Source organism: Podarcis filfolensis (assembly GCF_964270895.1).
Source record: "Podarcis filfolensis genome assembly, chromosome: 3".
Lineage (NCBI taxonomy): Eukaryota > Metazoa > Chordata > Lepidosauria > Squamata > Lacertidae > Podarcis > Podarcis filfolensis.
The window spans coordinates 69,608,266-69,635,538 of record NC_139606.1 but is presented as its reverse complement, the minus strand read 5'-3'; the positions used below and the strand labels follow the sequence as shown (position 1 = coordinate 69,635,538).

At 43.6% G+C, this 27,273-nt stretch overlaps 1 protein-coding gene across 1 annotated transcript in view; it reads right to left on the bottom strand.

The window, feature by feature from the left end:
* The window catches only part of FNDC1 (fibronectin type III domain containing 1), a 90,832-nt gene that overhangs the window by 47,452 nt on the left and 16,107 nt on the right, over positions 1–27,273 (bottom strand). Inside the window, exons 2-4 of the mRNA XM_083605790.1 lie at positions 4,814–5,023; positions 2,019–2,136; positions 272–459 (exon numbers count right to left, since the gene is read on the bottom strand). Of these exons, the coding sequence (XP_083461916.1) occupies positions 272–459; positions 2,019–2,136; positions 4,814–5,023 (516 nt within the window). The remainder of the gene's footprint in view (positions 1–271; positions 460–2,018; positions 2,137–4,813; positions 5,024–27,273) is intronic.

The window sequence follows — 27,273 nt, the reverse complement described above, 5'->3', positions numbered from 1 at the left end:
ATTGTTCCATCAGTCAAGCTGAAAGACTTGTGCTGGTGGAACACATTGAATTCCTCCCATGAAATCCATCTGGGCAGCATGTACCCATATGGTGGAACGTCATATATGGCCCTCAAACACAATTCTTTTCAGTTGGGTAATCAATTGCTGAGTCACTAAGAAATGAGATGTTCAATGGTGTAGAATTCTGTGTAAAGCAGCCCCAAGTAGTCACAGATCCATCCCCAAGCAATTAACTCGTATAAATCACATTCTTAAATATAATACATACCTGCTTCTGGGGTTCTCTGATAAACTGAGGCACTCCACTTGCCTTCCCTTTCTCCCTGTGAGATTCGAACTGCAAATTCATACATGGTGTCTGGAATCAGCTTATCTACCAACACCCTTCTGTTGGGTATTTGTTTGTAATCCCACCTCGCTGATTCCCCTTTCTCTCGATAACGGACAGTGTACTGCCTTAGAATAAAACACGGAAGAATGCATTGTTAACTACAGTCACAAGATATAAAGCACAACTATAACTGTCCAGCTTATCACAAGTCCATTGGACTATACTCACCAGAAGTACAAGTTAAATGTTTGGGGGGCACGTAGCAATTCTGAGTCACAATAATGCCATGATCACATTTCCTCAAGCACAGGAGTGTCATTAAAATTAATCGTGTGTCACATGATCTTCTACACTAAATCATAGTGTCTGGAATTTCCCAGACACACCCAGAAAACCGCAGTCAGAAGCAGTGGAAATGAGGAAAATGGCAAAATGTCTAGGAAAATCCGGACGTATGGCAGCACCCATGCCGGCGGTGTCATTTTTGTTGACCTTCCTGAAAAAATACCTCAAAAATATCGTTTTTGTGATTTTGCCAAAAAAGCTCAGCAACTTTGACCAAAAAAAAGCTCAAAATTTTGCCCAAGAAAGCTCAACAACTTTTGTGTCCAGATTTTCACTTTTTAAAATATGGCAACCCTAATGGTTCTTGTGCTTCTGTAAGAGCTTGCACAAGCAGCTCCAATTAAGTTTCACTGTCTTTGCGCAATGCTCCAGCATGAGGTGTTTGAAAAAACACTTCCAATGGAAATGCAGGAGTGGTTCACCCAGTACGGCAAAGTCAGAACAATAGCCTCCCAGCAGCAGCATCACTGCCGCTTACTGGGAGGGGTGTGGTGGAAGCAAGATCAGATGTGGAGTAAATCATGACAAGAACAGACTCAACGAACCAGGGGCAAACTTTGGTAATAGGGCATCCTGAGCAAGAACAAAAGTTGCCTCCCCATCACCCTCCCCCCCTAAATCACAACTCTATTGCTCTTCTGACTGGGACCTAACTTTACATAGCTACTCATATAAATATAGGTGGTGGTGGTACCAGTGGTGGTAGCAAGATCATAGCAAGATCCCACTCCCAGTGGGAGTGATAGACTGACTCCACAGGTGCTTGCCTAGTCCTGGCATTGCTGCTGCCTTGTCCCTAGAGCTGTGGCTCTGCCCTACCAAGCAAACCACTCCTCAATAAATGGGCACTGAAGAAAAGGACCCTCAGTGTGGCAAATATACCTAAGGAACCCCCAATATGGAGCCAGCACTGGGTAAGGCAACTTCTGTAAGGCCTTTTATAGAAATCTCTCTCTTCCCTGTCCTCATCTATTTCATGTTCTGAATTAAAAACAATCCTAATAGAAGAAAAACAACACCACTTCTGGAAAATGAAGGTGTGACCATCCACAACAATACTTTTCACACCTTATCTGCAATGAAAAAGGGACACCAGTCTGCTAGGCAGTACACTGCAGATTGTTGAGGTCAGATACCCACCAAGATGCACCAGACATGCTGTGGATTGGCACTAGTACAGGTCAGCCTTATTACTCATGTGCAAAGGAAGGTATGAAACCACTCGCTTTATTTTATCCTGAAGTGATCCCCTGACCATGCCATATTTCAGTGGCTTCATACAGGTTGGACTTGGAACACCTCTGGCATATCTAGATGCAAACAAAATAATCTCTAGTACCTAGAGGAGACAGGCTTCTTCTGTTTCTCATAGATGGGATCTGTCCAGGTAACAAGCACGGACTGAGAAGACATTACACGAACAGCGATGTCTTTTGTCTCCTCCAGCTCATCCTCTTCTGAAATGCAACCACAACAGTGTGTCAGTAATAGAGAATTCTGGACATTGTCATTATTAGCATTGGCCTCTTATTGCACCAGAACTACATGAAGCTTCTATATTGGGCCATGCCTAATGGTCCTGCTTACGTAATTATCCTGATTAGCCTCTTAGCCCACTCAACCTCAGATGGGAGGCCTCAGTCAGGGCCTTCTTTCTTTACTATTATGGCCACTTACAGGCTGGCTACTCATGTTAGTAAACAATGATCAATAGCTCAAATGGCTGGAGTTAAATACCGGTAATTTATAGCAAGCATAGTCTCAAAAATATAGAATACTGTGATTAATTTGTTTTTGTTTTCAAACCCTAAATTAGAAATGGCCGCTCCCCACTTCAAGGGGGGGCACTTTTTGCATGGTTGTGGTCAGCCCCCTGACCCTACATGATCCCCAGCAAGTCAGACTGGCTTCACCTCCCCAAGCTGGATACCTGGAGGTTCCCGCCTAACCTCAGGCAGTTAACCAATCCCAGCTGGGGAGGTGTTGCCAGGGGAGTTGACGAGGTAGGGTTAGGACCGCCCTGCACACACAATAGAGGGTGGAACTTACCTGGGAGTCCTCAGTCGGCTCCAGAGCAATGTCTATGCCATGCAATGTCAGTATCAATCTTAAAATGCAGTAAAGCAGGGATGGAGAAGCCTGTGGCCCTCCAGATGTTATTGGACTGCTGAGTGAACCCAACTAGCCTGCACACATCTGGGAACAGGCTGCAAGACTGGTAGAGGGCACAGTATCCAATGAAGTGTGAATCCTAACAGGTTTCTTCTTTAAAAATGTTGAATGATAGTTCCACGCCAGCCTTCTTTATTTTCCATAGCCACCCACGGATGTGGCACAATTCCCTGTGACCAGAGCCATGGGCTGAAGCCAGTATGAACTACTCAACACACACCAACACTATACAAGTCAACCAGCTAAAACCAAAGTCTCTGCTTCCTCTCTTGCACCACCTGTTCCCAATTCATCACTAAGTAACTAGGATTTCATCTCTTTCCCCCGGGGACAAATTAGATCAGATAGTTTAAGACTGTACCACACGAAGATAAGATTATTCCATTACATCTGCATTGGCTATGCTGCAGCCAATATGAGTTTTGCTTTTTAAGATTAAGCTGATTGTCATTTCCTTCCTTCAAGGCAAGCTCCTTCACCTTGCTCCGCATATTCCTACATGCATTGCTGGACTGGCAGAACAGCCATCTTGAGGTTAGAACTTGGACAAGAGCCTCTAACCTCAATTTCCCACTAGTTGCTCTTCCCACCTCAGCTCAGGGTGACTTCATTTGCCATTGTTCCATCTTGAGCTAACAAGTTACAGCTGGATTTGCTGCACTGTTTACACCGAAATTAAACCAGCTTCTCTTCTGAGTCTCAGTTTGAGTATGAAGTAGCAGTCATGCAGCGTGTAGTGAATTATAATGCCATACCTCACATGCAATTCTCTCAAAGAGGAATCACCTTTGGGGTTTCCACACCTGTATGCTTTCCTGTAGGAAATTCCTCAGCTGTTCTACTCTGAAATTCCTCTACATTTTACTATGCAAACCAATCAGACAAATTTTGATAACTTCTATTGGTTGGGATAGCTCAGTTGGAAGAACATGAGATACTTCGAACCCCACATTGGGCAAAAGATTCCTGCATTGCAGGGGGTTGGACTAGATGATCCTCGCAGTCCCTTCCAACTCTACAATTCTATGATTCTGTCTTCTCTTTGTCTGGCGATTCAGTGAGCAGTTTATTTTTGTTTTTCTTAAAATGTGGCACACAACTTCTAAAGATGTGGAGTATGTAACATCAGAACCAAATGAGGCTTAAACAAAGTACAAGTTTTCCCTTCATTTGAAGCTCTTTTGCTTAAATTGACCCCTAATATGTGAAATTGGACCCCTCTGACTAATTAACTGAAGCTTGGGACAATTAAACCAATAAAACCTACCGGTTCTAATACTGTTGCCAAGTTTTATCTCCACTAAACTGTTGTAAGTGGAGTAACGCTTGGCTTGCTAACGCTCAATTTAGCTGAAACATTACAAAAATTATAAGCTACCTATTCTATGAAGTTACTGCAACTTAGTTTGAGTAATTCAACATAATAGTAGTCATACTCAGAGTGGACCCAGTGAAAGTAATGTGCATGATGAATTTGGGCTCATTAATTTCAATAGGTCAACTTTGAGGAGAACTTAGTTGGATACAAGCCATTGCCTTTTTCGTCCTGGTCAAGATTTTCCTTTTGCTTAATTAAACACCTACAACTGCTTACATAGCAGATCATAACACACGCAGTCAAATTCTAGATATAAGTGTATTAGACACTTTCAGGAATCTGCTCTAATGAGTGAATTAACCCACTGAACCAAATTACTAGGGAGAAGGAATCAGCACAAACATTTCCACTTGCCCAGCAGAACACACCCACACCCCACTGTGCACTGTTCTGGGCATTCTCCTGACCCTCTAGAGTGGCACAGGGGATGGCACGGGGCCGGGGAGCCCTATTGCACTATTGGGTGCTCTTGCATTGGCTCCCGCTAGGGTGCCCAGTTAATTGGATCCAACCCAATGCTTGATCATCCCAAACAAAAGTGCCAAACCTTATTTGGTGCGAAATAAACTTTGGCCTTGACTTACCTAATCTTTTAACCTCATGACTTCTTTCTTCTTTTGGCAGTGGCTTATAACTCATCTTTCTGCTGCTCTCTCCATATCCCAAGAGGTAACCTGGATATCTACGTAGGCTCCTTGAACCTGAAGAATGGGGTGGCCTCCACCGAACAAACGCCCTGTCAGCTGATGATGGTCGGCCGCGCACTCTTAAAGGTCTGCTTGGCACTTCCTTCTCTTCAAAAAAACATAAAAACACACAAACACACAAATCAAGAGTTAGTCTTAAGCGCTCTTCATGTGTTAACTATTTAACATAGGAGGCACCTTTTCTTTTCTTTCTTTTTTTTTACCTTCGCGATTTATTCATTGAGCAGACAAGTTTGACAAATGGTGAATCTGAGATAAGGCTAGAGAAATGAAGCAGTGGTGCAGGGGGGATAAATAATCAATTCATCACTTTAAGGGTCCGGTGGGGCTTCCCGATTCTACACCACTCCCAAGGAGGCTTGCGGTTCACCAGGTTGACAACCATTGAAGGGATTAGGAGGTGCCAGCAGCCACTGGTGGAGGAAGAGGGGTGCAGGGGGTGCGCACTGTCCCTCGCAACATAATCCCAGTGGGGTGCCATCACAGCTGGCCCCCCCCCCGCGCTGGGCACCACACCCCCGCAGGCTGCATGCCATGCCCCCAGGACACGAACCACACCCCTGCGGGCAGCGCACCCTGCCCCTGGATGCACGCCAGCCGACCTGTTCTCCATCCCCCGGTGCCAGAGCATGAAGCTCCACCACTGCCAGCAGCTCATTCCTCCACTCCCTGAGAATCTGAGGATACAGCAAGGGCAGCTACCATACACCCACCCATTATTGAAAGGAGTTTGGTTGCTTAGCTTTGATAAGGCCTGGTGGTCTATAAAGAACTGTAAGGTTTTGAGTGGTTGGGAAGGAAAGGGCTGAACGCTCACTTTTCTACCTCTTCCCTTCCCTTCCCAACTGGAAGTCAACCACGGGTGTTTTACATGATTAAAAAAAAAAATCATAGAACTACATTTTCTGGAGAGTACCCATGCTATGTTACTGTAGAGGAAGGGAGTATAGAGAAAAAATCAGGGAGGAATGGCTACAAAATGCAAAAGGACTGTGACAATTCTATATAAAGCTTAAGGTAAGTAAACTGACTACTCAGAACAACAGCTGAGAAACACCAATTATTGCTGTTGCAAATGGTCACAGTGTTTGTTTTAAGCTGTACGTAGAATGGTCCCAGACAATTATTATTTTTACATTTCATAGTCATTTGGCCCCATTATTTTCTCTACCCATGTATATCGCATGCCAGCTGAAGATGTGGATTCTAGTTTGCAAAGTCTTACTCCGTAATCAATCTGTTAGTCTCTACAGACTTTTTGTTGTCAGAGCTATATACAATATGTAGCTGTGCCCTATCATAAGATATGAAACAAGATAAACAATCACATTCCTTTAGACCAAATATGAAAAGCCTTTGGCCTGCATGAGGAGGGGAAGGCTTATCCCTTCCTTCTCTAGTCATAACATCTCCCCCCCCCCCAAAAAAAACCCTCACAATCATGGCTATTATTGTTGTTGGCATCTGTCTGCCTTGAAAGCATTAGTAAAAAAAAAGGCAGTACCCTTTGGTGCCAATGAGAACTTTTGTACAAAACTTTGTAGCACTGCAAGGAGGTGTGATTGGTGCTTACAGCTAGGGAGGGAAGCGATAAACCTTCTCTCTTTGTGCACTGTGGCTCCAGTAACAACTGGAATCCCTCTATGCCTGTAACTGAGTCAAGAAAAATGGAGCTGGAGCTTCATTCTATGCATAAAGCGCAAGGTATAGTTTGGCCCCAAGAAAGCAAAAACGGAAAGAATGCTTGCAGATGAATTTGCAGATCTAGGCTGTGTACCAAACCAGTGTCAAACAGAGTTGAAGCCAGATTCATAACCAGTTATTCATGCACTTGGAAACATTAATCTTGTTCTCAAAGAGAAAAACTGAAATGGAAGATGGTGCAAACTAGAGTACTGGCGAGTGCAGACGAAGTGACAGATTGGGTAAACTCTTTGGTGGTTGCAGAGTTAACGTCTTCAATCCAAGAGATTTAAATTTGACAGCACACTACAAGCTTCTTACATACAAGCTGTCACAAGCCAAGTACTTAAATATATTGAATGCACAAACAAGATACTGGCAGCTGATGCTAGATTAAGAACCAGCCAACTGACACAAGACAATGCACTGAAGGTTGATAGAACTTCAGCAGGGTGCCTTTAGGAATTTCCTCCACCCAAGAATCTTTCAAAGGAAAACCCATTAATTATTAGAAGGGTTATAGTACAGATGGGGAGCTTATTGCACTCCAGGTGTTGTAGGACTCCAACTCCCATCATGCCTGATGATTGACTAAGCTGGCTGGGGCTGGTGGGAGTTGGAGCCCAGAACCACCTGGAGGGCCATAGGTTCTCCAGCCCTGAATTACCAGGTGTCAAAATCATTCCTGTTGATACACTATGTGGAAAAAACAAAACCAGACAACACAGCTGCAAAGATGCAGAAAGAAAAACCCAGAAACTAAATCAAAATAAAATGCAGATAAAGATCAGCAATATTACTTTTTTGGCCTTATACTGGCTCCAAAAGAAATAAAACCAGATCTAAGGCAAAACTGCACCAATATAACAACTGGAAACCTCAACATCCATGTCAGAGATGGAAACTATATTGGGAATGTTTAACTGTTTAGTCAGATTTTCTCCAGGATTAGCAGTGATAACTTTACTTTACACAAGTAGCGGAGGCTTAGGGATGAGAAGAAATGTTTGTAATTGTGGTAGATTGTGCAAATATCCATCAATGCATCTATGATGGAACAACAGTTATGGTGAAGACAGACCACAAGCCACTGGAGAACATACTGAAGAAGCCTCAAGTTGAGGTGCCAACTTGAGCCAGATTGTTTCAGCCAGATTGTAAACAATGTTTTCCCCTGCTTCTGAAATATCGTCTGAAAAATTAGCTATAAACCAAGGACAGAAATACATCAAGCAAACTTTTCAACCAAAACATTTCTACCTAGAAAGAATGCTATACAGCAGTGGGTGGGAAACTCATAGCCCCCCAGGTGTTGTCAGGATAGACCTCCCATCAGTTAGCTGGGACTGATGGATGCTGAAGTCCAACAACCGATGAAGGGCCATAGGTTAACTGCCTCTGCTACAAAGGAAGATGTTCTGGAGCAGCAAGTACACTTGATGTCATGGACAGGTTGGACACAGAGGAATGGTGGGAGGAATCAGCCGGGGAACCACCAAGGGAAGAAGGCTCAGAGCCTGGGGAGTAGTGGTGTTACAACGACGAGTGGTCAGAGATAGAAGAGGGAGAAGACTGGGAAGGGGTAACAGGGCTTAGTGAGCTGGGAGAAGTCCAGAATCAGAAGCTGAAACAGGTGAGTGGGAGAAGGGAGGCCAAGAGGCAGAGATCAGTCAGGCTGGTGAAGAGCCATGGGTGTCTCCCCATCCTGCTGTGACAAACTCTCTTCCCCCATTGTCTCCCAGAACCAGAAGAGAGCTGAAATGGGCAGAGCAGTGGCAGGCTGAACATGCAGGGGCAGTCTCTGATTGTTAGGAAACCCCTGGAGAGGAAGGGACTTTGACAGCTGTGGTGTGGGGAGGTGAGGACTTTCAGTCTCGGCAACTGTGGCCAGACCTACCAGAGATGAGCTGCTGTGCTCATTAGGCCTGACACTCAGCCCAGTGTGTGAAGATTGTGTTTTTGCTAATAAAGCGTTAACTCCAACTTTGACCGTGTGATTTACTGCCGACTCGCTCTTTGACACATGATATTCACAAGCATTCCAGCCACTGAAGAGAAAATGGAAGATGAAACTAAGAAAAAGTTTATAAGGATGATAAAAGGAGATTGGCCCAAAATCAAGTCTCAAGAGCAATGGGAAATTAAGGACTTCTGGAGCATCAAAGCAGAGTTAACAACAGAAAGGGGACTTGTACTCCAAGGAGAATGAATCGTTATTCCAAAAACCACTGACACCAGGCATATTAAAGAAGATTCAGACAGGATGCTTTGGCATTGTATTGTGCAAAAAAAGCAGGGGGAGGGAAATGACATACTAAATTGGCCAGGCATGAATACTCAGATATGGTGTCCAGATGTTCCACGTGTTTGGAATATCAGAAAGGAAATGCCAGGAGCCAATGACACTTAGAGACATCCCTGACAGTTTATGGGAAGGAACTGAAACTGATTTGTTCAGAGGTGAACAAAACAAAAACCATACCCTCCAACAACAACAACAACAACAACAACAAAACTTTATTAGCAAAGCCAACAGGCCACAGCTGTACAAGAGTTAAAAGTAAAAAATAGAGATAAAAGGAAGAAAAGAACAGGCAAAAGGTGGTCCGTCGGATGAACAAGTCTGTCACTCAGATGGTGGCCCTCAATTTCGCAGCTCTCTCGATGTACCTCGCGACCTTCTCTGTTATCTGACTTTCCGTATCAGATAATAGAAAATACAGTGTAATGTCTGATGAACGGCCGGGGTTGGAGAGAATGAGTGGAGTAATAATCTCATTCCTTAGGTCTTTGTAGAGGGGGCAAGAAAGAAGGACGTGAGACACTGTTTCCGTGTTACCATCTCCACATGGGCAGAGTCGTTTTTCAAATGGAGTCTTTTGGTAACGACCTTCGAGTACAGCAGAGGGGAGAACATCCCATCTAGCCAATGTAAAGGCACGTCTGTATTTCGGGATGGTTAGTTTAGACAAGTATGAAGCTGGAGAGTCAAAATGAGAAGGGGGAAAGTAGGTATACCATGGGCACAGTTTCTTTAAGATGGTCAGGTTGTTTTGTCGTTCGATGTCTTTCAGGCGCTGGCCTATTAGACTCTTTGCTTTGATGAGGCCCATTGATAATAGGGACTGTGAGTGCAGACCGCATGTAAGGAGTTTTTGATGCACGGTTTTGAACCACTTGCTTTTGTGAGAGTCTTGCATTACTAAAGGCAGTAGACCAGGTGGATTCAGATTAAGACGAAGCCAATAGTTGAGTGTTCTCTGCCAAGTCCGAGTTTCCACAGATGGAAGGCAGGCCTCGAGTCTTAATGCTGCGTTTGGAACACAGGAGGGGACGCCGAGAATCTGCCTTAGAAATTTAGACTGGACAGATTCAAGACTGGAGCAGTGGTTCCAACATTTATCCGATGAAAATAGGGACGTCCTATTATTATTATTATTTATACCCCACCCAGCCCATCTGACTGGGTTGCCCCAGCCACTCTGGGCGGCTTCCAACATAAACAAAAACATAATAAAAACTTTAAGCATTTTAAAACCTCCCTGTACAGGGCTGCCTTCAAATGGCTCAAGGGTCAGATAACTCCAAACCCACCAACATTTCTCCAATGAAAATAGGGTCATCCTAAGGAAAAGTGGGACATTCCAGGATCAAATCAGAAACCAGGACAGTTTCTGTAAGTCTGAGACTATCCCTGGAAAATAGGGACAATAATATGCCCATTGTGGCATATTATAACAGATACCCTGAAATCATGGTTGCAAGATGTTTGCAAGCATGGTAGTTCTAGGAAGGCACAAGTTACATAGTACAGTATTTTTCCGTGTATAAGATGCCCCCAAGTATAAGACGCCCCCTATTTTGGGGGACTCCAAATTAAGATAACACCACCTCAGCACTACCCGTGTATAAGATGAGCCCCAATTTTAAAACTAATTTTTGGGTAAAAAAAACAAAACCCTAGTCTTATACACGGAAAAATACGGTATATATCCAACAACAACTCTCAGGATACACCAGCTAAATTTGCATCATTTGTTAAACATACAGTCACCAGCCTTTACTTCCAACAAGCAAATAGGTAATGTGATGTGCAGATAGGAAAAAGGGGGTTGGGGAGACAAAAAAGAGAACAAATGTCAACACACATTCCCAAGCATTTTGAACTACGGAGACACACAAATTGTGGAAGAAGCATCTCCAACACAGGCTGTGAATGGGTAGAAGATGGAAATCTCACTTTCAAGCCACAAATAAACATCCATAAAAGGAATGGAATAATAGGAAAACATTATGAATTATAGACTGAAGCAGACTCCCCCCAATTAAGGGGGGAAAGAAATCCCTTAAACAGCCCAGTGAAGGCTATGCATGCTCAGAAGCCATGCATGGAATGCTAGATGGGGGGAGGGGGGCAAACACAAAGCCTGATGAAGACTGAGCATGCTCCACAGCAATAGAACGCTCATTGACTGTGAGAGAAGGGGGAATAGAATGGAGTGAGTGGAATGCTGATCAGGCAGTACTCCATACTGCAACATTTTGCTGCAGGCCTCACCTATATTTACTCAAAGCATTCTACCCTTTCCCTATCCCCTTTAAAACTACAAACTGATGTTCTAGGCAGCTATTACATACAATAAAGTACCTGGCAAACAGATCGCCCTTTCAGCAACCACTGCCCTTTCTTCAATTAAAAACCTTGCAGACAGCCTTTTTATTTCCTGTATTTTCTTTTAAAAGTTGTAAATTGTCTTTGAAGAGTGCAGCTAACTACTACAGTATGTTCATTTTGTATTCCTCCAGCAACCCATAGAAGTAGTTATAGGCCAAGGTTTACTAGCCAGTTAAGTCTAGATTACAGGCTTGTTATGCAACTCACAAAGAATGCAACAGTAGGCACGAGTCCTATGAACAATAATGCAATTTTGCCAGCAACGCAGGGCTATTCAATATTCTATTATGTAGCAGGTTTTATTCTAAGGTCTTTAAATGCATCACCTTCAAGATCTACAGACCTTGCACATCCACATACTGCTAACTCTCGTGGCTCTTCATTCTGCAATAAATGAGTCTTATTTACGAAGACTGAATACATTCCTACTGGCCACATAATATCACTGAACTTTTGCTAGCTTGGTTTGGCAGGAAGGGAGTCTGCAGTTGATCAGTTTTGCCTCCACCAATAAACGTCACAGCTCTCCAACTGGAATTAGTATAAAGAGTTTTCACGGGACAAAGGATACAAAAGGAACCAAATCAGCCAGAAAGTCATATGGAAAAAATTGCATTTAAAACAAATGCGGCTTTAGGCAAAGAACTGCTTATCTGCTCAAATTTTCACTGCAGGCTCTCCTTTTTTAAAAAACAAAACAAAACCAAACACCATCTGTGTAGGTCTTAGCAGACATTCTTAAATCTGCAGAAGACTACTGGCTGAATTGGGATTCAGTCCTGCTGCAGCGCCTTCTCCCAGAGATAGAGTGTGTTCTACTTTACAGATATCACTCCTCTATTGGAAGGGCTGTCCAGTCCAAGCTCAGCTGAAAAATATAGACCCATAATAAGGGCGAGCAGCAGAAGCCCATCAACAGCTAGAGCTTGGACAGCATATTAAGCAGGTACACAGGTCACATGCTCATAGATTTCTTCACTAGAGTATTCTATTCTGATTTAAATTCCTAAATATGCATGGGTACATACATGAGCATATGTAAATTTTATGCAAATATGTGCCCTCTTTTTTGGTGATGTTGTCTGCTTTTTTTGCTTTTTTGGCATCTGGCCACCCTACCAAGAGAACCAGTTTGCCCAAATGAGCCATCGAGAGAGCTGCTGCCTCTCCATTGGCCTCCCCTGCTATATTCACCAGTTGTGGTCAGTGATAGATGGTCGTCCCCCCCGCATCTATCCAAGACCTATGCTTTTACAAACAAAACAATGGAGGAAAAGATTTATCACAGACTACAAGACTTGGTGGCTATATGCTACCTTGAGGATCATGGACACCATACCTCTGAACACCAGTCATTAGGAAACAGCAAGGACTATTGCCTCATGCCCTGGTTGTGAGCTTCCCGTAGGCATCTTGCTGGACATTGTGGTCCTCCCCACCCTTTATCTTCACATAATTGTGAGGTAGGCTATAGACTGAGAGTGGGGCTGTCTCCCACTCTGAACCTGGGTCTCCCCAGCCATGATTTAATGCTCTATACCACATTATACTGGCTTGCAACCTCAAAGGCTATATAGCAAGCTATGACAATATTGCCGAAAAGGCTTATCTGGGAAACTATATTCAAGTTAACGGCATGTAGCATGATTCCTATGCACCCTTTCCCAGGAGGAACTGTATATAGCAAGACTAACTTTTTAGAAAATATGCACAGGATTTTTACGCACAGATGTGAGAATCTCAAAATAGGGAAGGCAGGCTAACTCACAGCAGTCCCACAGAGCAAGCATTTCACTAGACCACACACACAACACGAGATGCAGTCATATACAACCAATCCCTTAAAAATAAGGGGTGGGGGGATGGCTGAATCTTGTTGCCTTTCTAAACTTTGCACAGACTTGATTCATCTATTATTTATAGAGTACACTATGCATCTGACTGTTCAAACATATATTTTGGAGAAGAAGAATTATTTTTCTTCTTTTTAAAAAAGGCAAACAAACAAACCACTCAAACAAGCAGTCACACCACAGCTATTCTGTTATAATATTCCAAGGGTCTGCCAACCCAAGAACTTCCACCAGTGGAATCCAGGACCCAGAATGCATTCTGTGTAGAAAAACTGTGGAGCTAGCAAGTCTGAAAGCCAACCTAACCACTCCAAAGTGGCTGCTGAGTTGCAAAGACCACCAGGTTTTCAATGGCAGAAATGGTTTGCATAAGCAGAAATGTGTCCTGATAAGACAGCAAAGCAGAATTATGCTTGCAAAGAATGGAAGAATAGAAGGAAGATCGGAGTGGAAAGGAAACACATTAAAATGTGATTTATACAAAATAAATAGTACAGTAAATAGTGATGGATGCAACTATGAAGTGTCCAGGCCTACACAGAAGCAAGTAAATGCCACACAAATAGCAAAATGACAAGCCTAAGATGCTAGAGACCAGGGTGGTTTCTATACCAGGTTAACCTGTGTGTCCTCCCCAAAGAATTCCATTAAGCACTCCTGCCTGTCACATGTACATGACCTGCTGTAGCATAGAGATGGCATTTACAAATCCCAGGTTAAGTCTGAAGCATAGATATGTCAAAAGAAGTTTATTGGAGCATGTCTTTTCGCTGTTTATCTAGAAAAGTTCCTGCAGCATTAAGCTAGGGATGGTGAGACTCCCGACATCTGGAGATCCACAGGTTCCCCATCCCTGAGTTAAGCTCTTTTTGTACTTGGGTAGCAGATCAAAGTATTCACCAAGCTTTTGAACAGATCTCAAACATAATAAAAGAGATTAGAGTATATTCCCAAGCAACAAGAAAACTCTCCCCTCACGCTAAGATTGATCCCGAAGTTTGTTTAAGCCAGGGCCTAACTACACGTTACATTAATGGTGTGATTTAAAGCCTTGTGAGTTTTAAAGAATAATAATAATAAATACCAGATGAAGGGGAAAAGATTACCCTCAGCAACACAGTGTTTACATCTCCTCTCTGAAGCTACATTATCAGCGAAAATCACTGGAGTTCTGTCTTCTTTTCCATCTGACTATACAGATGGAAATGCTATCTATCTATCAGATGGAAATTTTCTATCTGCTCAGTGTTAACTCCTATAAAAATCATGAAAGCCATGCCATGGGATCTCTCAACTATTTATTTATTTATTTATTTGCAAGCCTCTGCAGGGAGGAGAAACTGGATTGAGACCATGTTGCTGGGTGGAGTTAAGCCTTCTCCTGTTCTGTTTTTAATGATGTAAATGCCTCCAAAAGCTTGCCCTGTTGTAAGATATGACTGTGTTCCCTACTGAGGCAAATTATACCAACTTTGGGAGGCAGATTTGCATTGGGGGGGTAAGCATGGTGAAAAGGGTTAAAAAAATCCACCCCTCAGCACTGCAGTCCTTATCTAACTCCATCACTACCTCCCTGGATGCTTGTTACAAAAACATAATAATAATAAACATAATAAAGAGAAATATAAAATCACACATCATCAACACCTCATCCTGCTTAGTGCTAAATCTCTCCCAGTAGCTTTAAATGTGCCCTTTGTTTTACCCTACGTTTGGAAACGGTGGGGTAAAAGTGAAGCTTTGGTCCCACTTTCTGAAACTTTCTTCATAGCCTTCAGAGCCAGTGTGGTGTAGTGGTTAAGAGCGGTAGTCTCGTAATCTGGGGAACCGGGTTCGCGTCTCCGCTCCTCCACATGCAGCTGCTGGGTGACCTTGGACCAGTCACACTTCTTTGAAGTCTCTCAGCCCCACTCACCTCACAGAGTGTTTGTTGTGGGGGAGGAAGGGAAAGGAGATTGTTAGCTGCTTTGAGACTCCTGAAGGGAAGTGAAAGGCGGGATATCAAATCCAAACTCTTCTTCTTCTTCTAACTGCTGCTAAACCTTTCTTTTTTTGTTTGAAGAAAAGGACGCGCTTGGGATGAGCCAATGCTAAGAGGAGCTGCAGAATTCCAGCTGTCCAATATCAGCCCAGAAGATAGCTGCGACTCTCCTTTCCGAAGCCAAGAGCAGCATTCCATCTTGTTCTTGCAACACATTCTGTAACCCATCCCTGATCCAGCAAGGCAGATCTATTTTGTGGGCAGCAGCACGATCTTCCACATGCAGCTTGCCTTTCAGTGCCGGGTCCACGAGGGCAAACGCTCACAGAGGGGCAACCCATGCCTAGCACCCAGAGGGTCTCTGCATCACTAGATTGACTTTCAAGGTTCCTTCCAGATCTAAAGTTCCATAGTTCTGCACAGCAGAAAACTTGCATGTACATGTAACATGGAGGTGCAACCTATCCTAGCTCCCTGGCATGCACAGGGTGGCAAGCATACATTTGTTACATGCACATGTCATGCTGTTATATGAACATGTAAAACACTGGAGTGTAGTGTACATGGTAAATATGTACTGTCTCAAGTAGAGCTGGGGAAGAAATTTGATTCAGTTTGCATCTGAAGCCGAATCGATCAGATCTGCTATTTGCGGGCCTACGCACAGTGTCCCCTGAGAACCAGAAAGGGGGGGCAGTAATGTAGCAGCAACAAAAACGACATGACAAGATCTTGGGATTAAATTGGCCACAACCTTATTGATTACAGATGATAGTAGGCTTTACTGGGGTACCCTGAGAATTTCAACTTTTTCAGACCCCAAACTTGGACATGCACCATCCAGGGCACATTCCTGAGTGAATCCCAGGACCCTGGGGAAAAAACCCACTTTTTTAGGGGGAGATCTCACACGGCACCCAAAACCATGTGTTTTTGGCACCACACAGTATCACATCCCCCAAAAAAGCACTTTTTCAGGGCAAGACTGCAGTGCAAGAGCATGCAAGGTTATGGTACCCAAAATGGCCGTCGCGATCTCACAAGAAAAAATGGAATGTCCTGTTTTTTCTGGGGCGCTTGGCAGGTATGAGAAGGGTGGAGTTCCAATATTGTCCTTTGTCCCAGGTAGCAAAATACCCCTGGTTGGCCCTGATGTCTGCCAGGGTACATATACTTGAGAGGATATCTCCACCAAGGGCACCATCAAGCCTTTTAAAAGCCAAATTGAGAAGAAGGACATAATTAGCTACAGCATGCTTAGCTTGCGGCCCATGGTGTTTATTAGGTTCGTCTCAGTTTTCTATACTTCTCAAGAGGCAACCTATTTCATACATCTGTTTTACACAGAGCCCTAATTCTGGCTTGCCATCTTAAGTTTTCAAGAGTTTGAAATGTGCCGGTTATGAAAATATGGTACATCTGAAAGAGAAGAACGCTGACATTTAAAAGCAGAGCACAGTATATAAAAGTTTGCTTTAATTTACAGAGTGCAAGGTTTTTATATGAGTCTGTTATTCATCCAGGAAGAAGTCTGCTAGAGGAGTCTATTGCCCTTCTAGAGACCAAGGGGCAGGGATAAAAGAAAAGAAGTCTAAAAAATGAGACTTCTAGTTACAAGAAAGAGGATATCAGCTACACTTTCTGATGGTAAGAGCTGCTCAGCAGTGGAGCACACTCCCTCAGAAGGTGGTGGTCTCTCCTTCCTTGAAGGTTTTAAAGCAACCTCTGTTGGATGGCCATCTGTCATGGATGCTTTAGCTGATATTCCTGCATTGCAGGGGGTAGGATTAGATGACCCTCAGGGTCCCTTCCAATGCTACAGTTCTATTATTCTCCCCCATCCCTAATCCAGAGCTAGGGCAATGATTCCTGAACAGGCATTGCCCTCCCTGTCCTGGTGATGCTGGCATATAGCCAAAGCTGCCTGCCTATATAATGACATTATGAGGAAGAAGGTGCTGTAAAAACAAACCACAGTTCCAAAGCAGCAGACAAGCAGCACTGCAAACACTAGTGGACAGGCATGAAATCTAGCTTTCTGAATAAGCGTTTTGATCCCTCTCACCCTCCCTTACACACACACCTTTTGACTTATTTATTCGTATTACATCTGCCTTTCTAAGCAAAATGCCAATTCAAGGCAGCTTTTAAAAAATCCCTAAAATAAATAATAGCAAAGTGAGGTAAGATAAACAAGCAGCAAAGCAATAAAAAGAGCAGAAACCTACCAGAGAATTAACAGCAACCAAAAATGCCCACCAAAAAACAACACAGTTTTCAATGCCTGCTTAAAATATATTCATGGCAGAACTTTCAACTCAGCCGTTATTGTTCCTATTATTTTTCCATGGCAACAGTTGCATTGGAGAACAATTAATCTTGGCAGCTGATTTCTGTGGAGATTGTCCTTAATAGAGCCATTTTGAGCCCGTTCCCACAACCATTTTAGCTGGGGATATTGTCCTCATGTAGCAACCGTGTGTTTACAGGGAAGCAGCCAAGCGAGTCTTCAGGACCCACCCGATTCTTGCAACTGTAATCTGTAAGACTGAATTTCAAATTGTTGTAAGCCACCCTGCATAGTTAATAAAAATAGTAATAATGGCAAGACTGATGATGCAGGTATCTTTTCAAGGGGTAGTTTCACAATTCTCGCTATGTGTGTGAATGGGGATAGGTTGTGGCCGCTGTCAGGTGGCACTGCTGGGATGCATAGAGTGGGTGTAGCATCCTACAGTCGTGAAGATGGTATCTGGTCTTTCAGAGGCCCTGCCTGGACTGTCAGGGAATGCAGAACAAGAAATCTGCAGATCTGAGTCAAAGCAAAGAAAACAATGCCCGACCAGAAGAATTTGGAGCAAATGATTCAGCAGAGGAAACACAGCCCAGAATAACTAAGGAGATAGTACAAGAATACTTGGCTAGTCTAGATGTATTCAAGTCTCCAGGGCCAGGTGAACTGCATCCAAGAGTATTACAAGAACTGGCAGATGTGATCTCAGAACCACTGGCAGTCATCTTTGAGAATTCCTGGAGAACAGGCGAAGTCCCGGCAGACTGGAGGAGGGCAAATGTTGTCCCTATTTTCAAAAAGGGGAAAAGAGAGGACCCAAATAATTACCACCCAGTCAGTCTGACATCAATACCAGGGAAGATTCTGGAGCAGATCATTAAGCAAACAGTCTGTGAGCACCTAGAAAGGAATGCTGTGATCACCAATAGTCAGCATGGATTTCTGAAAAATAAGTCATGTCAGACTAACCTGATCTTGTTTTTTGACAGAATTACAAGCCTGGTAGATGAAGGGAACGCAGTAGATGTAGCCTACCTTGATTTCAGCAAGGCATTTGACAAGGTGCCCCATGATATTCTTGTAAAGAAGCTGGTAAAATGCGGTCTTGACTATGCTACCACTCAGTGGATTTGTAACTGGCTGACTGACCGAACCCAAAGGGTGCTCATCAATGGTTCCTCTTCATCCTGGAGAAGAGTGACTAGTGGGGTGCCACAGGGTTCTGTCTTGGGCCCGGTCTTATTCAACATCTTTATCAACAACTTGGATGATGGACTCAAGGGCATCCTGATCAAATTTGCAGATGACACCAAACTGGGAGGGGTGGCTAACACCCCAGAGGACAGGATCACACTTCAAAACGACCTTGACAGATTAGAGAACTGGGCCAAAACAAACAAGATGAATTTTAACAGGGAGAAATGTAAAGTATTGCACTTGGGCAAAAAAAATGAGAGGCACAAATACAAGATGGGTGACACCTGGCTTGAGAGCAGTACATGTGAAAAGGATCTAGGAGTCTTGGTTGACCACAAACTTGACATGAGCCAACAGTGTGACGCGGCAGCTAAAAAAGCCAATGCAATTCTGGGCTGCATCAATAGGAGTATAGCATCTAGATCAAGGGAAGTAATAGTGCCACTGTATTCTGCTCTGGTCAGACCTCACCTGGAGTACTGTGTCCAGTTCTGGGCACCACAGTTCAAGAAGGACACTGACAAACTGGAACGTGTCCAGAGGAGGGCAACCAAAATGGTCAAAGGCCTGGAAACGATGCCTTATGAGGAACGGCTAAGGGAGCTGGGCATGTTTAGCCTGGAGAAGAGGAGGTTAAGGGGTGATATGATAGCCATGTTCTAATATATAAAAGGATGTCACATAGAGGAGGGAGAAAGGTTGTTTTCTGCTGCTCCAGAGAAGCGGACACGGAGCAATGGTTCCAAACTACAAGAAAGAAGATTCCACCTAAACATTAGGAAGAACTTCCTGACAGTAAGAGCTGTTCGACAGTGGAATTTGCTGCCAAGGAGTGTAGTGGAGTCTCCTTCTTTGGAGGTCTTTAAGCAGAGGCTTGACAACCATATGTCAGGAGTGCTCTGATGGTGTTTCCTGCTTGGCAGGGGGTTGGACTCGATGGCCCTTGTGGTCTCTTCCAACTCTATGATTCTATGATTCAGTGGAGAAGATTTTCCAGCCCAGAAGCTGTATTCCCTCCTGCACAAGCTTATGGGAGCCAACATATCAGCGATAGGCAACAGAGGCAACAGGGCAATAAGTGTAAATTTTACCTTTGTGCAATAGGCCCATTTTTAAACACACACATTTCCTATCCTCCTTTCAGGCAAGAAAGGGCTGTAATCAGAGTTTGGGGACAGATTCCAGCCAGGGGAAAACCCACAAGGAGGATATGAAACAAGGCACTTGAAAGATGTAGCCTGCAGGGGGAGAGTGTGGATGGGAAGGGTTGTAACCTGAGGAAGAGTCTGGGCCTGAGGTTCACCACCCCCTGACCTAACCTTTAGTAATACCTGAGAAGGTGTGTGCAGAGGATTTAGAACTCCCTTCAAGTTCACCAGGAAATAGAAATTCTTACTCTCAGCGATTCTAACAAGCAGGCAATTAGAAGCCTCTGCATCAGCCTAACCAGGTCCAAATATCATCAGCCTGGTCCTTCCCAATTTGAGGGCTTCTGGTGGGATGGCTGAGAAAAACCTTATCCTGAGACTAGGGGGGAGGTCTTTACCAGTCAGACTAGACAATCCTGAACTAGACCGATGGCATGATAAGGCCGCAAAATGCTTGAACAGGAATAAACAAGCAAGCATTCAGCCAAAGCAAATGAGCCAAATGCCTTTAACTAATAGATAGGTAGATTTTCTAGAACAAATTAATTGAAACTCTGCCTCCCATACGCCATCTTCAGGAACCCACTGTCCTAATACTTTGCTATGTAGATACTGTCCCCCCTCCCCATTAAGAAAACACATATCTATATCTGCCACTGATGATTAAGGAAGTTGACCTCTTTTGGAATATAGCCCATCAGTTTAAAGGATTAAGCCAACCTCTGTGTAAATTCTTTGTCTGTCGCAGAGCAATTACTTTTTTTGCACAGAAAGAGGAATTCTTCCATTGGTTGCCATAAGACAATGGGAAAGCATGCCAGAATTCACCGTGCTGATGCCAAGAATTTTGGGCAGCACATCTGTGGCCAGCGGTAAGCCTGATTTATATGTAATTGTTCATTATGAAGCTTGAGATCCGGTTGCCTGGCTTTCCATATTACTTTTTTTTAAAAAGTCTTTTTTGGGAAATTAAAAGATTTGGAAACCAATGCAAAAGCCTCTTTGCAGGGGCTTCTTAAAGCTAAGCACAGTAGTACTGACCTTTTTGTCTCATCCAAATAATAAATGTGGTCAGTCATTCCAACATTAGTTAAGAACAATTAGGAGAGAACAGAATGGGAAGACAATTAACTTCTCCACAATCTAGTTCATACCCATTCCAATGTCTAGCATGGCTGTCACTAAAGAGATAACAAAAAAACAAAAAACCTTATACCAGTAGTTGGAGATTGGTCATTCTCTCATTTCCTCATTTCCCACTTAGGAGTCCAGTTCTTTACATTTCCACATCAGTTTATGAACTCAAAAACAAGCAAACAAGTCCTCATGAAAATTCAGCTACATTTTAGTGCAAATTTGGCCAAACACACATTTTTGTATCAATTTTTGCCTAATACATTTTACAAAGCGATCTCCCCTTGCATAATGTAGGGTTGCCATATTTCAAAAAGGGAAATTCCTAACACCTGAAAAGTTTTTGGAAACAAACCCAATTTTTATTTTCATACATTTCAATAATTTAACAATCATTTTAATATTTCAATGGGAGCAATCCCAAATTGTTGAGTTTTTCAGTCTTGCAACAGATTACAGTTGCAAGAATCGGGTGGGTCCTGAAAACTCCTGCCCCCCCCCCCCAATGTGATTTTAAGCTTTTGGAGCTGTTTCCACTGCTTTCCCCATCATGTTGCCATACATCCAGGTTTCCCCTGACATTTTTCATGATTTGGCATGCATGAGCACTCTATTGCGTCACGTGCATGCGTAGAAGTGGTGCTCTACTTACAGACTTTTCGGGGTGCGATCGGCACCCCAGAACGGATCGTGTCTGTAAGTAGAGGTACCACTGTATATGCAATTTTGTACGCATTACTTGGCTTGAGAACTACAATGAAAAGTTCAAAAAAAAGTATGAATTGTGAAGGATCACAGTATTGTTCACATATTGTTTTATAAAGTACAAATTAGGTATATTTGCCTATAGATGCAAACTGAATTGAATTTCTCTCCCATCCCTACTAGTAGTAATGGAGAGGCAAGGTGATTGGATTGAAGGGCTTTCAGAGGATTGTCCTCTCTTTGAAAGCATGTTCTTTTGAAGGGCTATCTGGCCCAGCGTGGTTTCAAGGGAGGGTAACAGGGGCCTTGAAGTTGCTCCTCCACAGTTAGCACCTGAGCCGGCATGCACATAGGACCCTCGGACATGTTATCCTCACAGCAACCACGTGAAATGAAGTAAGTTAGGTTAGTGCTGATTTGGAAGCCCCACCAACTTCCAAGGCAACTAGGTCTGCAGTCAGAGATGGAGCGATGGTGACTGGCTGTTCCAAGGAACTGATAGAAAATGCAGCTACAGAGTCTCCTGTCTGATGATCACATCAACCCCTCTGCCCTCCTCTTCTTTTGACGGAAGTCCTGGTGGCTGCAAGAAAGGCAGAGGAAACTACAGATGCTTCCTCTCTTAGTACCTCAACCCATGTAATCAGACATACACTTTTGAATGTACAGTGGTACCTCTGGTTCCGAACGGGATCCGTTCCAGAGGCCCATTTGCAACATGAAAAGAGCACAACCTGAAGCGCCGTATCTGCGCAGGTGCATGGCGCGATTTGACGCTTGTGCGCATGCGCAAAGCACGATTTAGCGCTTCTGTGCATGCACAAGTAGCGAAACCCGGAAGTAACCCTTTCTGGTACTTCTAGGTCGCTGCGGGACGTAACCTGAAAGAGCGTAACATGAAGCAAACATAACATGAGGTATGACTGTATTGATAAACCATGTTTTTTTGTTACAGGAAAGGGCCTAGGCAGGATCTGCTGTGGGGTGAGGAGAAAGAAGTGTGTGCCATGCAGCCTACCCTGCACTCCTGAAGTGCATCATCAGTGCTAAAGTAAGAATCAGCTGCCATTCTGATTGGCTTCTGGATATTAAATGGGTGCAGACATCTTGTCCACCTCAGGCAGTGAAATGTTTTGGGGCCTGTCAGGTTTTGCAGTTGCTCCTAACCTTCCCCGCCCCGGCATAGCCACAAGGAGAAGATTGGGAACTTATTTTATCTGAGTTATTCTGCGGGCCAAACTACTGTGAAGTTTATACCAATATGGGAAGGTAAAGATGCTGCTCTTGCACTAAGCCAAGTTTCTTCTGACTTCACTCAGAAGAATTTCAAAGGTTGACCATCACTCTCAGGGAAAACTACAAAAACAGGAGTGCACCAACAAAAAAAACAGGGCAAAAAAGGAGAAATGGTAAAGTGAATGATTAAAGAACTCTTCCACCTCACTTTCCACACACATAGCCAAAACTGGAAATCTTATTAACTGTACCTTTCTGTGTAAGATGCATGTCATTTTGCAATTCAATGCAGACTTCCACACTGCTAATTTTTCCAGTCATTATTCTACAAATGCAAGTATTGCTTATTCAGCTAATTCACTAAAGTCTCGTTGGTCCCCCCTCAAAAAACAACAACTAGGTCTCACATGAAGAGCAATATAAAACATGGGAAGTGACAAAATGCCAAAATCAAGACAATCACTGTGAAGGCACATCACTTTTCATTTCCTTGGGACAGACCACAGCTCACTGGTACAGCACTGTTCTGGCTCTGACTTGCAGACTTGATCCTCAGGACTCCATTATGATTGAATACTTTATTCTAAAATTCACTACAGTGCCCAGAAATAATTCAAGTGACAGGCTATACAATCAGAAAACACGGAAGGGCTCTGGTACATGGCTAGGAGTAAGACATTTTCCCAACACTTGACGCGTCCCAATGACTCTCCTTTTGAAAAGAGGGGTGGGCATAGTCATTCACGTGGTTGGCATCCCAAGTCTTGGGACTAGGCAAGCAAATGAGCTCTTGCCCATGTAGGCTGAGTGCATCCTAGGAGGTGGAGACAATGGGGAAAGATCACTGCCAGATGTACCCTTAGGTGCCCCCCTGAGAAGGAAGGCTGTTCCCTGACAGAGAGCAGGGCTGGAGCCATATCAGCCAGCTGGGATGTCACACCAGGGCCACCCAATGATTCTGTGACGGGTTGTTCTGGCAACCCACTCAATCCCTCCCCTGGGTCCAGCTGGGTCCACCACCTGCCAATCTGCTGAGCCCCTTCCCAGGGTATGAGTCTTCCAACATGCCCTGGTCACTGCCTCCCACTTTGCTGGGCCACTCTCCTCGGTTGGACTCCTCCAGTTCCCCAATCTTCTCTCACTCCTCTCCATCTGACTTCTGCCGGGAGAGAAATGACGGCACAGACCCATTACATCCAAGGCAAACGCTTCGAATAATCAGACAATCAGATGCAACTGATCACTTTGAATTCCATGAATGCATTCAGATGCGGGATTCCTCCAGGATTGTTTGCAGCAAAGCACAGCTTATCATTACTCCTGAACAGTCAAACTATGGTTTGTGCTTGCCTGCAAATTTGGTTCACATACCTGGGTCGAAGTTTGGCTTGCAGGAGGGCACAAACCAGTTTGCCTTTTTGCACCCTCCACAGATCACACTATTGTTTGATTAAAAAAAAAAGACTGAAAGAAGGTAATTGTCATAATTAAGGGGTTGAGGAAGTGAAAGGTAAGGGTGTGTTAGTCTGTTATGTACTGAGTTGAATAGGATCCAAACTGTAGCAGTCTGATTGGTCCTAGAACAATAGGATTCAGAATGCAGCAGTCTGATTGGTCCTAGAACAATGCAGCAGTATGATTGGTTGGCAGGAACCACCCAATCATGCTCCAGATAGAAGTGAATCCACAACCTGATTGGCTTACAGTAGAATTCCGGAATTAGCCAATCATGTGCAGCCCATTGTGTAAATAATGTACGGTATATAAAGCAGATACTTTGAGGGGACTTTCATTCATTCCTCCTCACCACTATGAGCTGAATAAAGAGCATGAAATCACTTTGCGACTCTGAGTATATTTCACAATCCAAGACTCCTTGGGGCTCTCCACATAACGCCAAACCACAATTTGGGATTATGTCTGAACGCATTCCTTCAGTTCTGTAAAGTCACTGTTTGTGTAAATTGGTTCTTAATTCCATTGACTTCCAACTAAGCCATTTCCTTGGACTTTCTGTTAAAACAATGAGACTTAGTTAAATGTGCTTGGGGCTGGAGTGTCAGCCAATAATAATACAAATACTCAACCTTAAATGACTTGCAGATCAAGCTGTTTGTTTCCACTCCATAAGTGGAACTTGGTTCATGTCACCCATGCCATAAATATTACACACATGGTTTTAATTGAAAGCTATGCAGGTTCCCATGTGGCGTGCAAGATTTAATCATAGGCACTGTTCCTTCAAGTCCAATCATAATAAGAAATATATAGGTAAGATTTTTATTTTATTCTTTAAACAGCCTTCAACATTTAGATTTACCAGGTGAACTCTCAGCTCCGCCAACTGGGCAGCTCACTCCACTGTGGTTTTATGCTGTAACCGGTTCAAAATACATGGCCCCAGACTACGAAGCATATGGTTTGCATCAGGCCACTGTTTCAATTCTCAAGGGACTTCAGTAGATGGTTTGATTTAGCACTGAGTAAAACAGAAACTCAGCAGCAATGTATAGCTGATCTATGACTTCTAATAAGAAACCATATAGATGTAGCTATAGATAGGTATGCTCTCCAGAAAGTGGAGAGTTATCCCTGGACTTTGGTGCGGGCTGGGTGGGGGAGATAGCTGCTACCACAATGCTCCAGAGTGACCCAACTCCCAAGGCATTGAGGGAGGCAGGAATTCAAGATGTAGCAGAAACGTACCTGGTGCTAGGGAATTTTTTTTTTTTAAAAAAAGGATTGTGATCAAGGGGAGAGCTTCCCTCAAGGCAGTCCTTAACCCTGGAGCTGGCCCCACATTTGCCAAACACCTTAACGACTGATTTAATCTATTGACCAATTTCACCATATATCAGGCCAAGGGCTTTACATTAGTGTTTTCAGTTTAGGTAGAATATATTCATTTGTATTGTTTAACATCCTAAAATGCCCAGTCCCAAAGCTTTGCTAAGTTGGTTTTATATTCTTCCACTGTAGTAGATTGTGTTTGCGTTCTGCCTCCCCTTTCTCATTAGAGTGCAGTAACATGCTAAAAACACAGCCAATTCCTGATTAGCAAGCTGCATGAGGTTTTCAAATGGACTAGGGTCTGAGACACCTTGAAACCTTTTCCTTTTATGTTTCACAAGGAAGCTTATTATACTGGGAGGGATGATCTGCTGACAATGTTTCATCACCCATGAGCACAGGATGGTCTTGAGACCTAATCCCTAAATGCGTGTTTCTTTCAAGAGCATCTTGGGGCAAGCTTGACACATTTCTGTTCTGACTAGTCCCAGGTGAGACACATTTCTATTTAATGTGGTAAGATGCGTTTCTATTTCAATTCGAGTGATAACTCCTGAATTTCCATACATGCATGTAAATTAGTATATGCTAATTTTATGCTAGTCTGTGCCCTCATTTACATTGTTTGGTGATACATTTCCTCTTTTTTTAGCAATGCTCAAATGGCCAACCTATTTCCAAACTACTCTGAATCTCCTCCAAGTCCCTTGCAGAAGTTCCCATTTTCATTGCAACGATGAATGCAAGAAAATTGCCAGGGGAGAATTGAAAAGTAGCCTTATTTTGTTGTTAAGATGATGAAGGCCTCATTGGGCTGGAAAGCATGTAGCTGGCTTTTATGGTATGACCACAGTCACACAGATACCCAGATGCACATAAACATCTAACGGTGTCACAGTACAGAGCACTGATCTGTGCTTCTGGATTACATTTCAGCTCTCGTCTTAAGAACATGAGACTCTCTCAGCTACGGCACTGGAGCTACTTACAAAGGTTAAGACAGTCTACTGAGGTTTTCTACTTCACTGATTTTGTAAGAAGACCTCTGCAGTGATGAGACCAAGACTAAACATTTGAGACCAATTGCAAAGGGGTTTTCTGACTAAGTTGTAATGGTGCCTTGCTGACTCATTTTTCATATTTTTATGTTGAGTTTTAATGCTGTAATCCAAACTATCTTACACTGGGCTGTGTGTGGTGTGTGTATTAAGCAAAAAGATCCTTCCACTCGCTTCTGCCAACTCAGACAGCCTCCTGCCAATCACTGCCAGCAGAGTGGTGCAAGGGTGGGGCTGAACTGGTGCTGGCTGGCATCAGGCTTTAACAGTCTCTGCCACCACCTTATACCACTGTCACTTTGAGAGCTGGGATACAGATGTGGCGGTGGCTCCATGGCTCCCCAGAGCCCTGATGTTGGCGGCAGGGAGTTAGAATTCATTCTCCTTTAAGTAGGGATAGAAGGGTCTGTCCACTTCAGTTCTCAGTTTCTCATTTTCCTCATCTTAAATCTCCACATATTGCAGCAAATAGTGAATTTTTGTTTGGGGAGGGGGACCCCTAACAAGTATTCATTAGTAACAAAGTGTTGGTGTTGATCTTTAAAGCCCTAAACGGCCTCGGCCCAGTATACCTGAAGGAACGT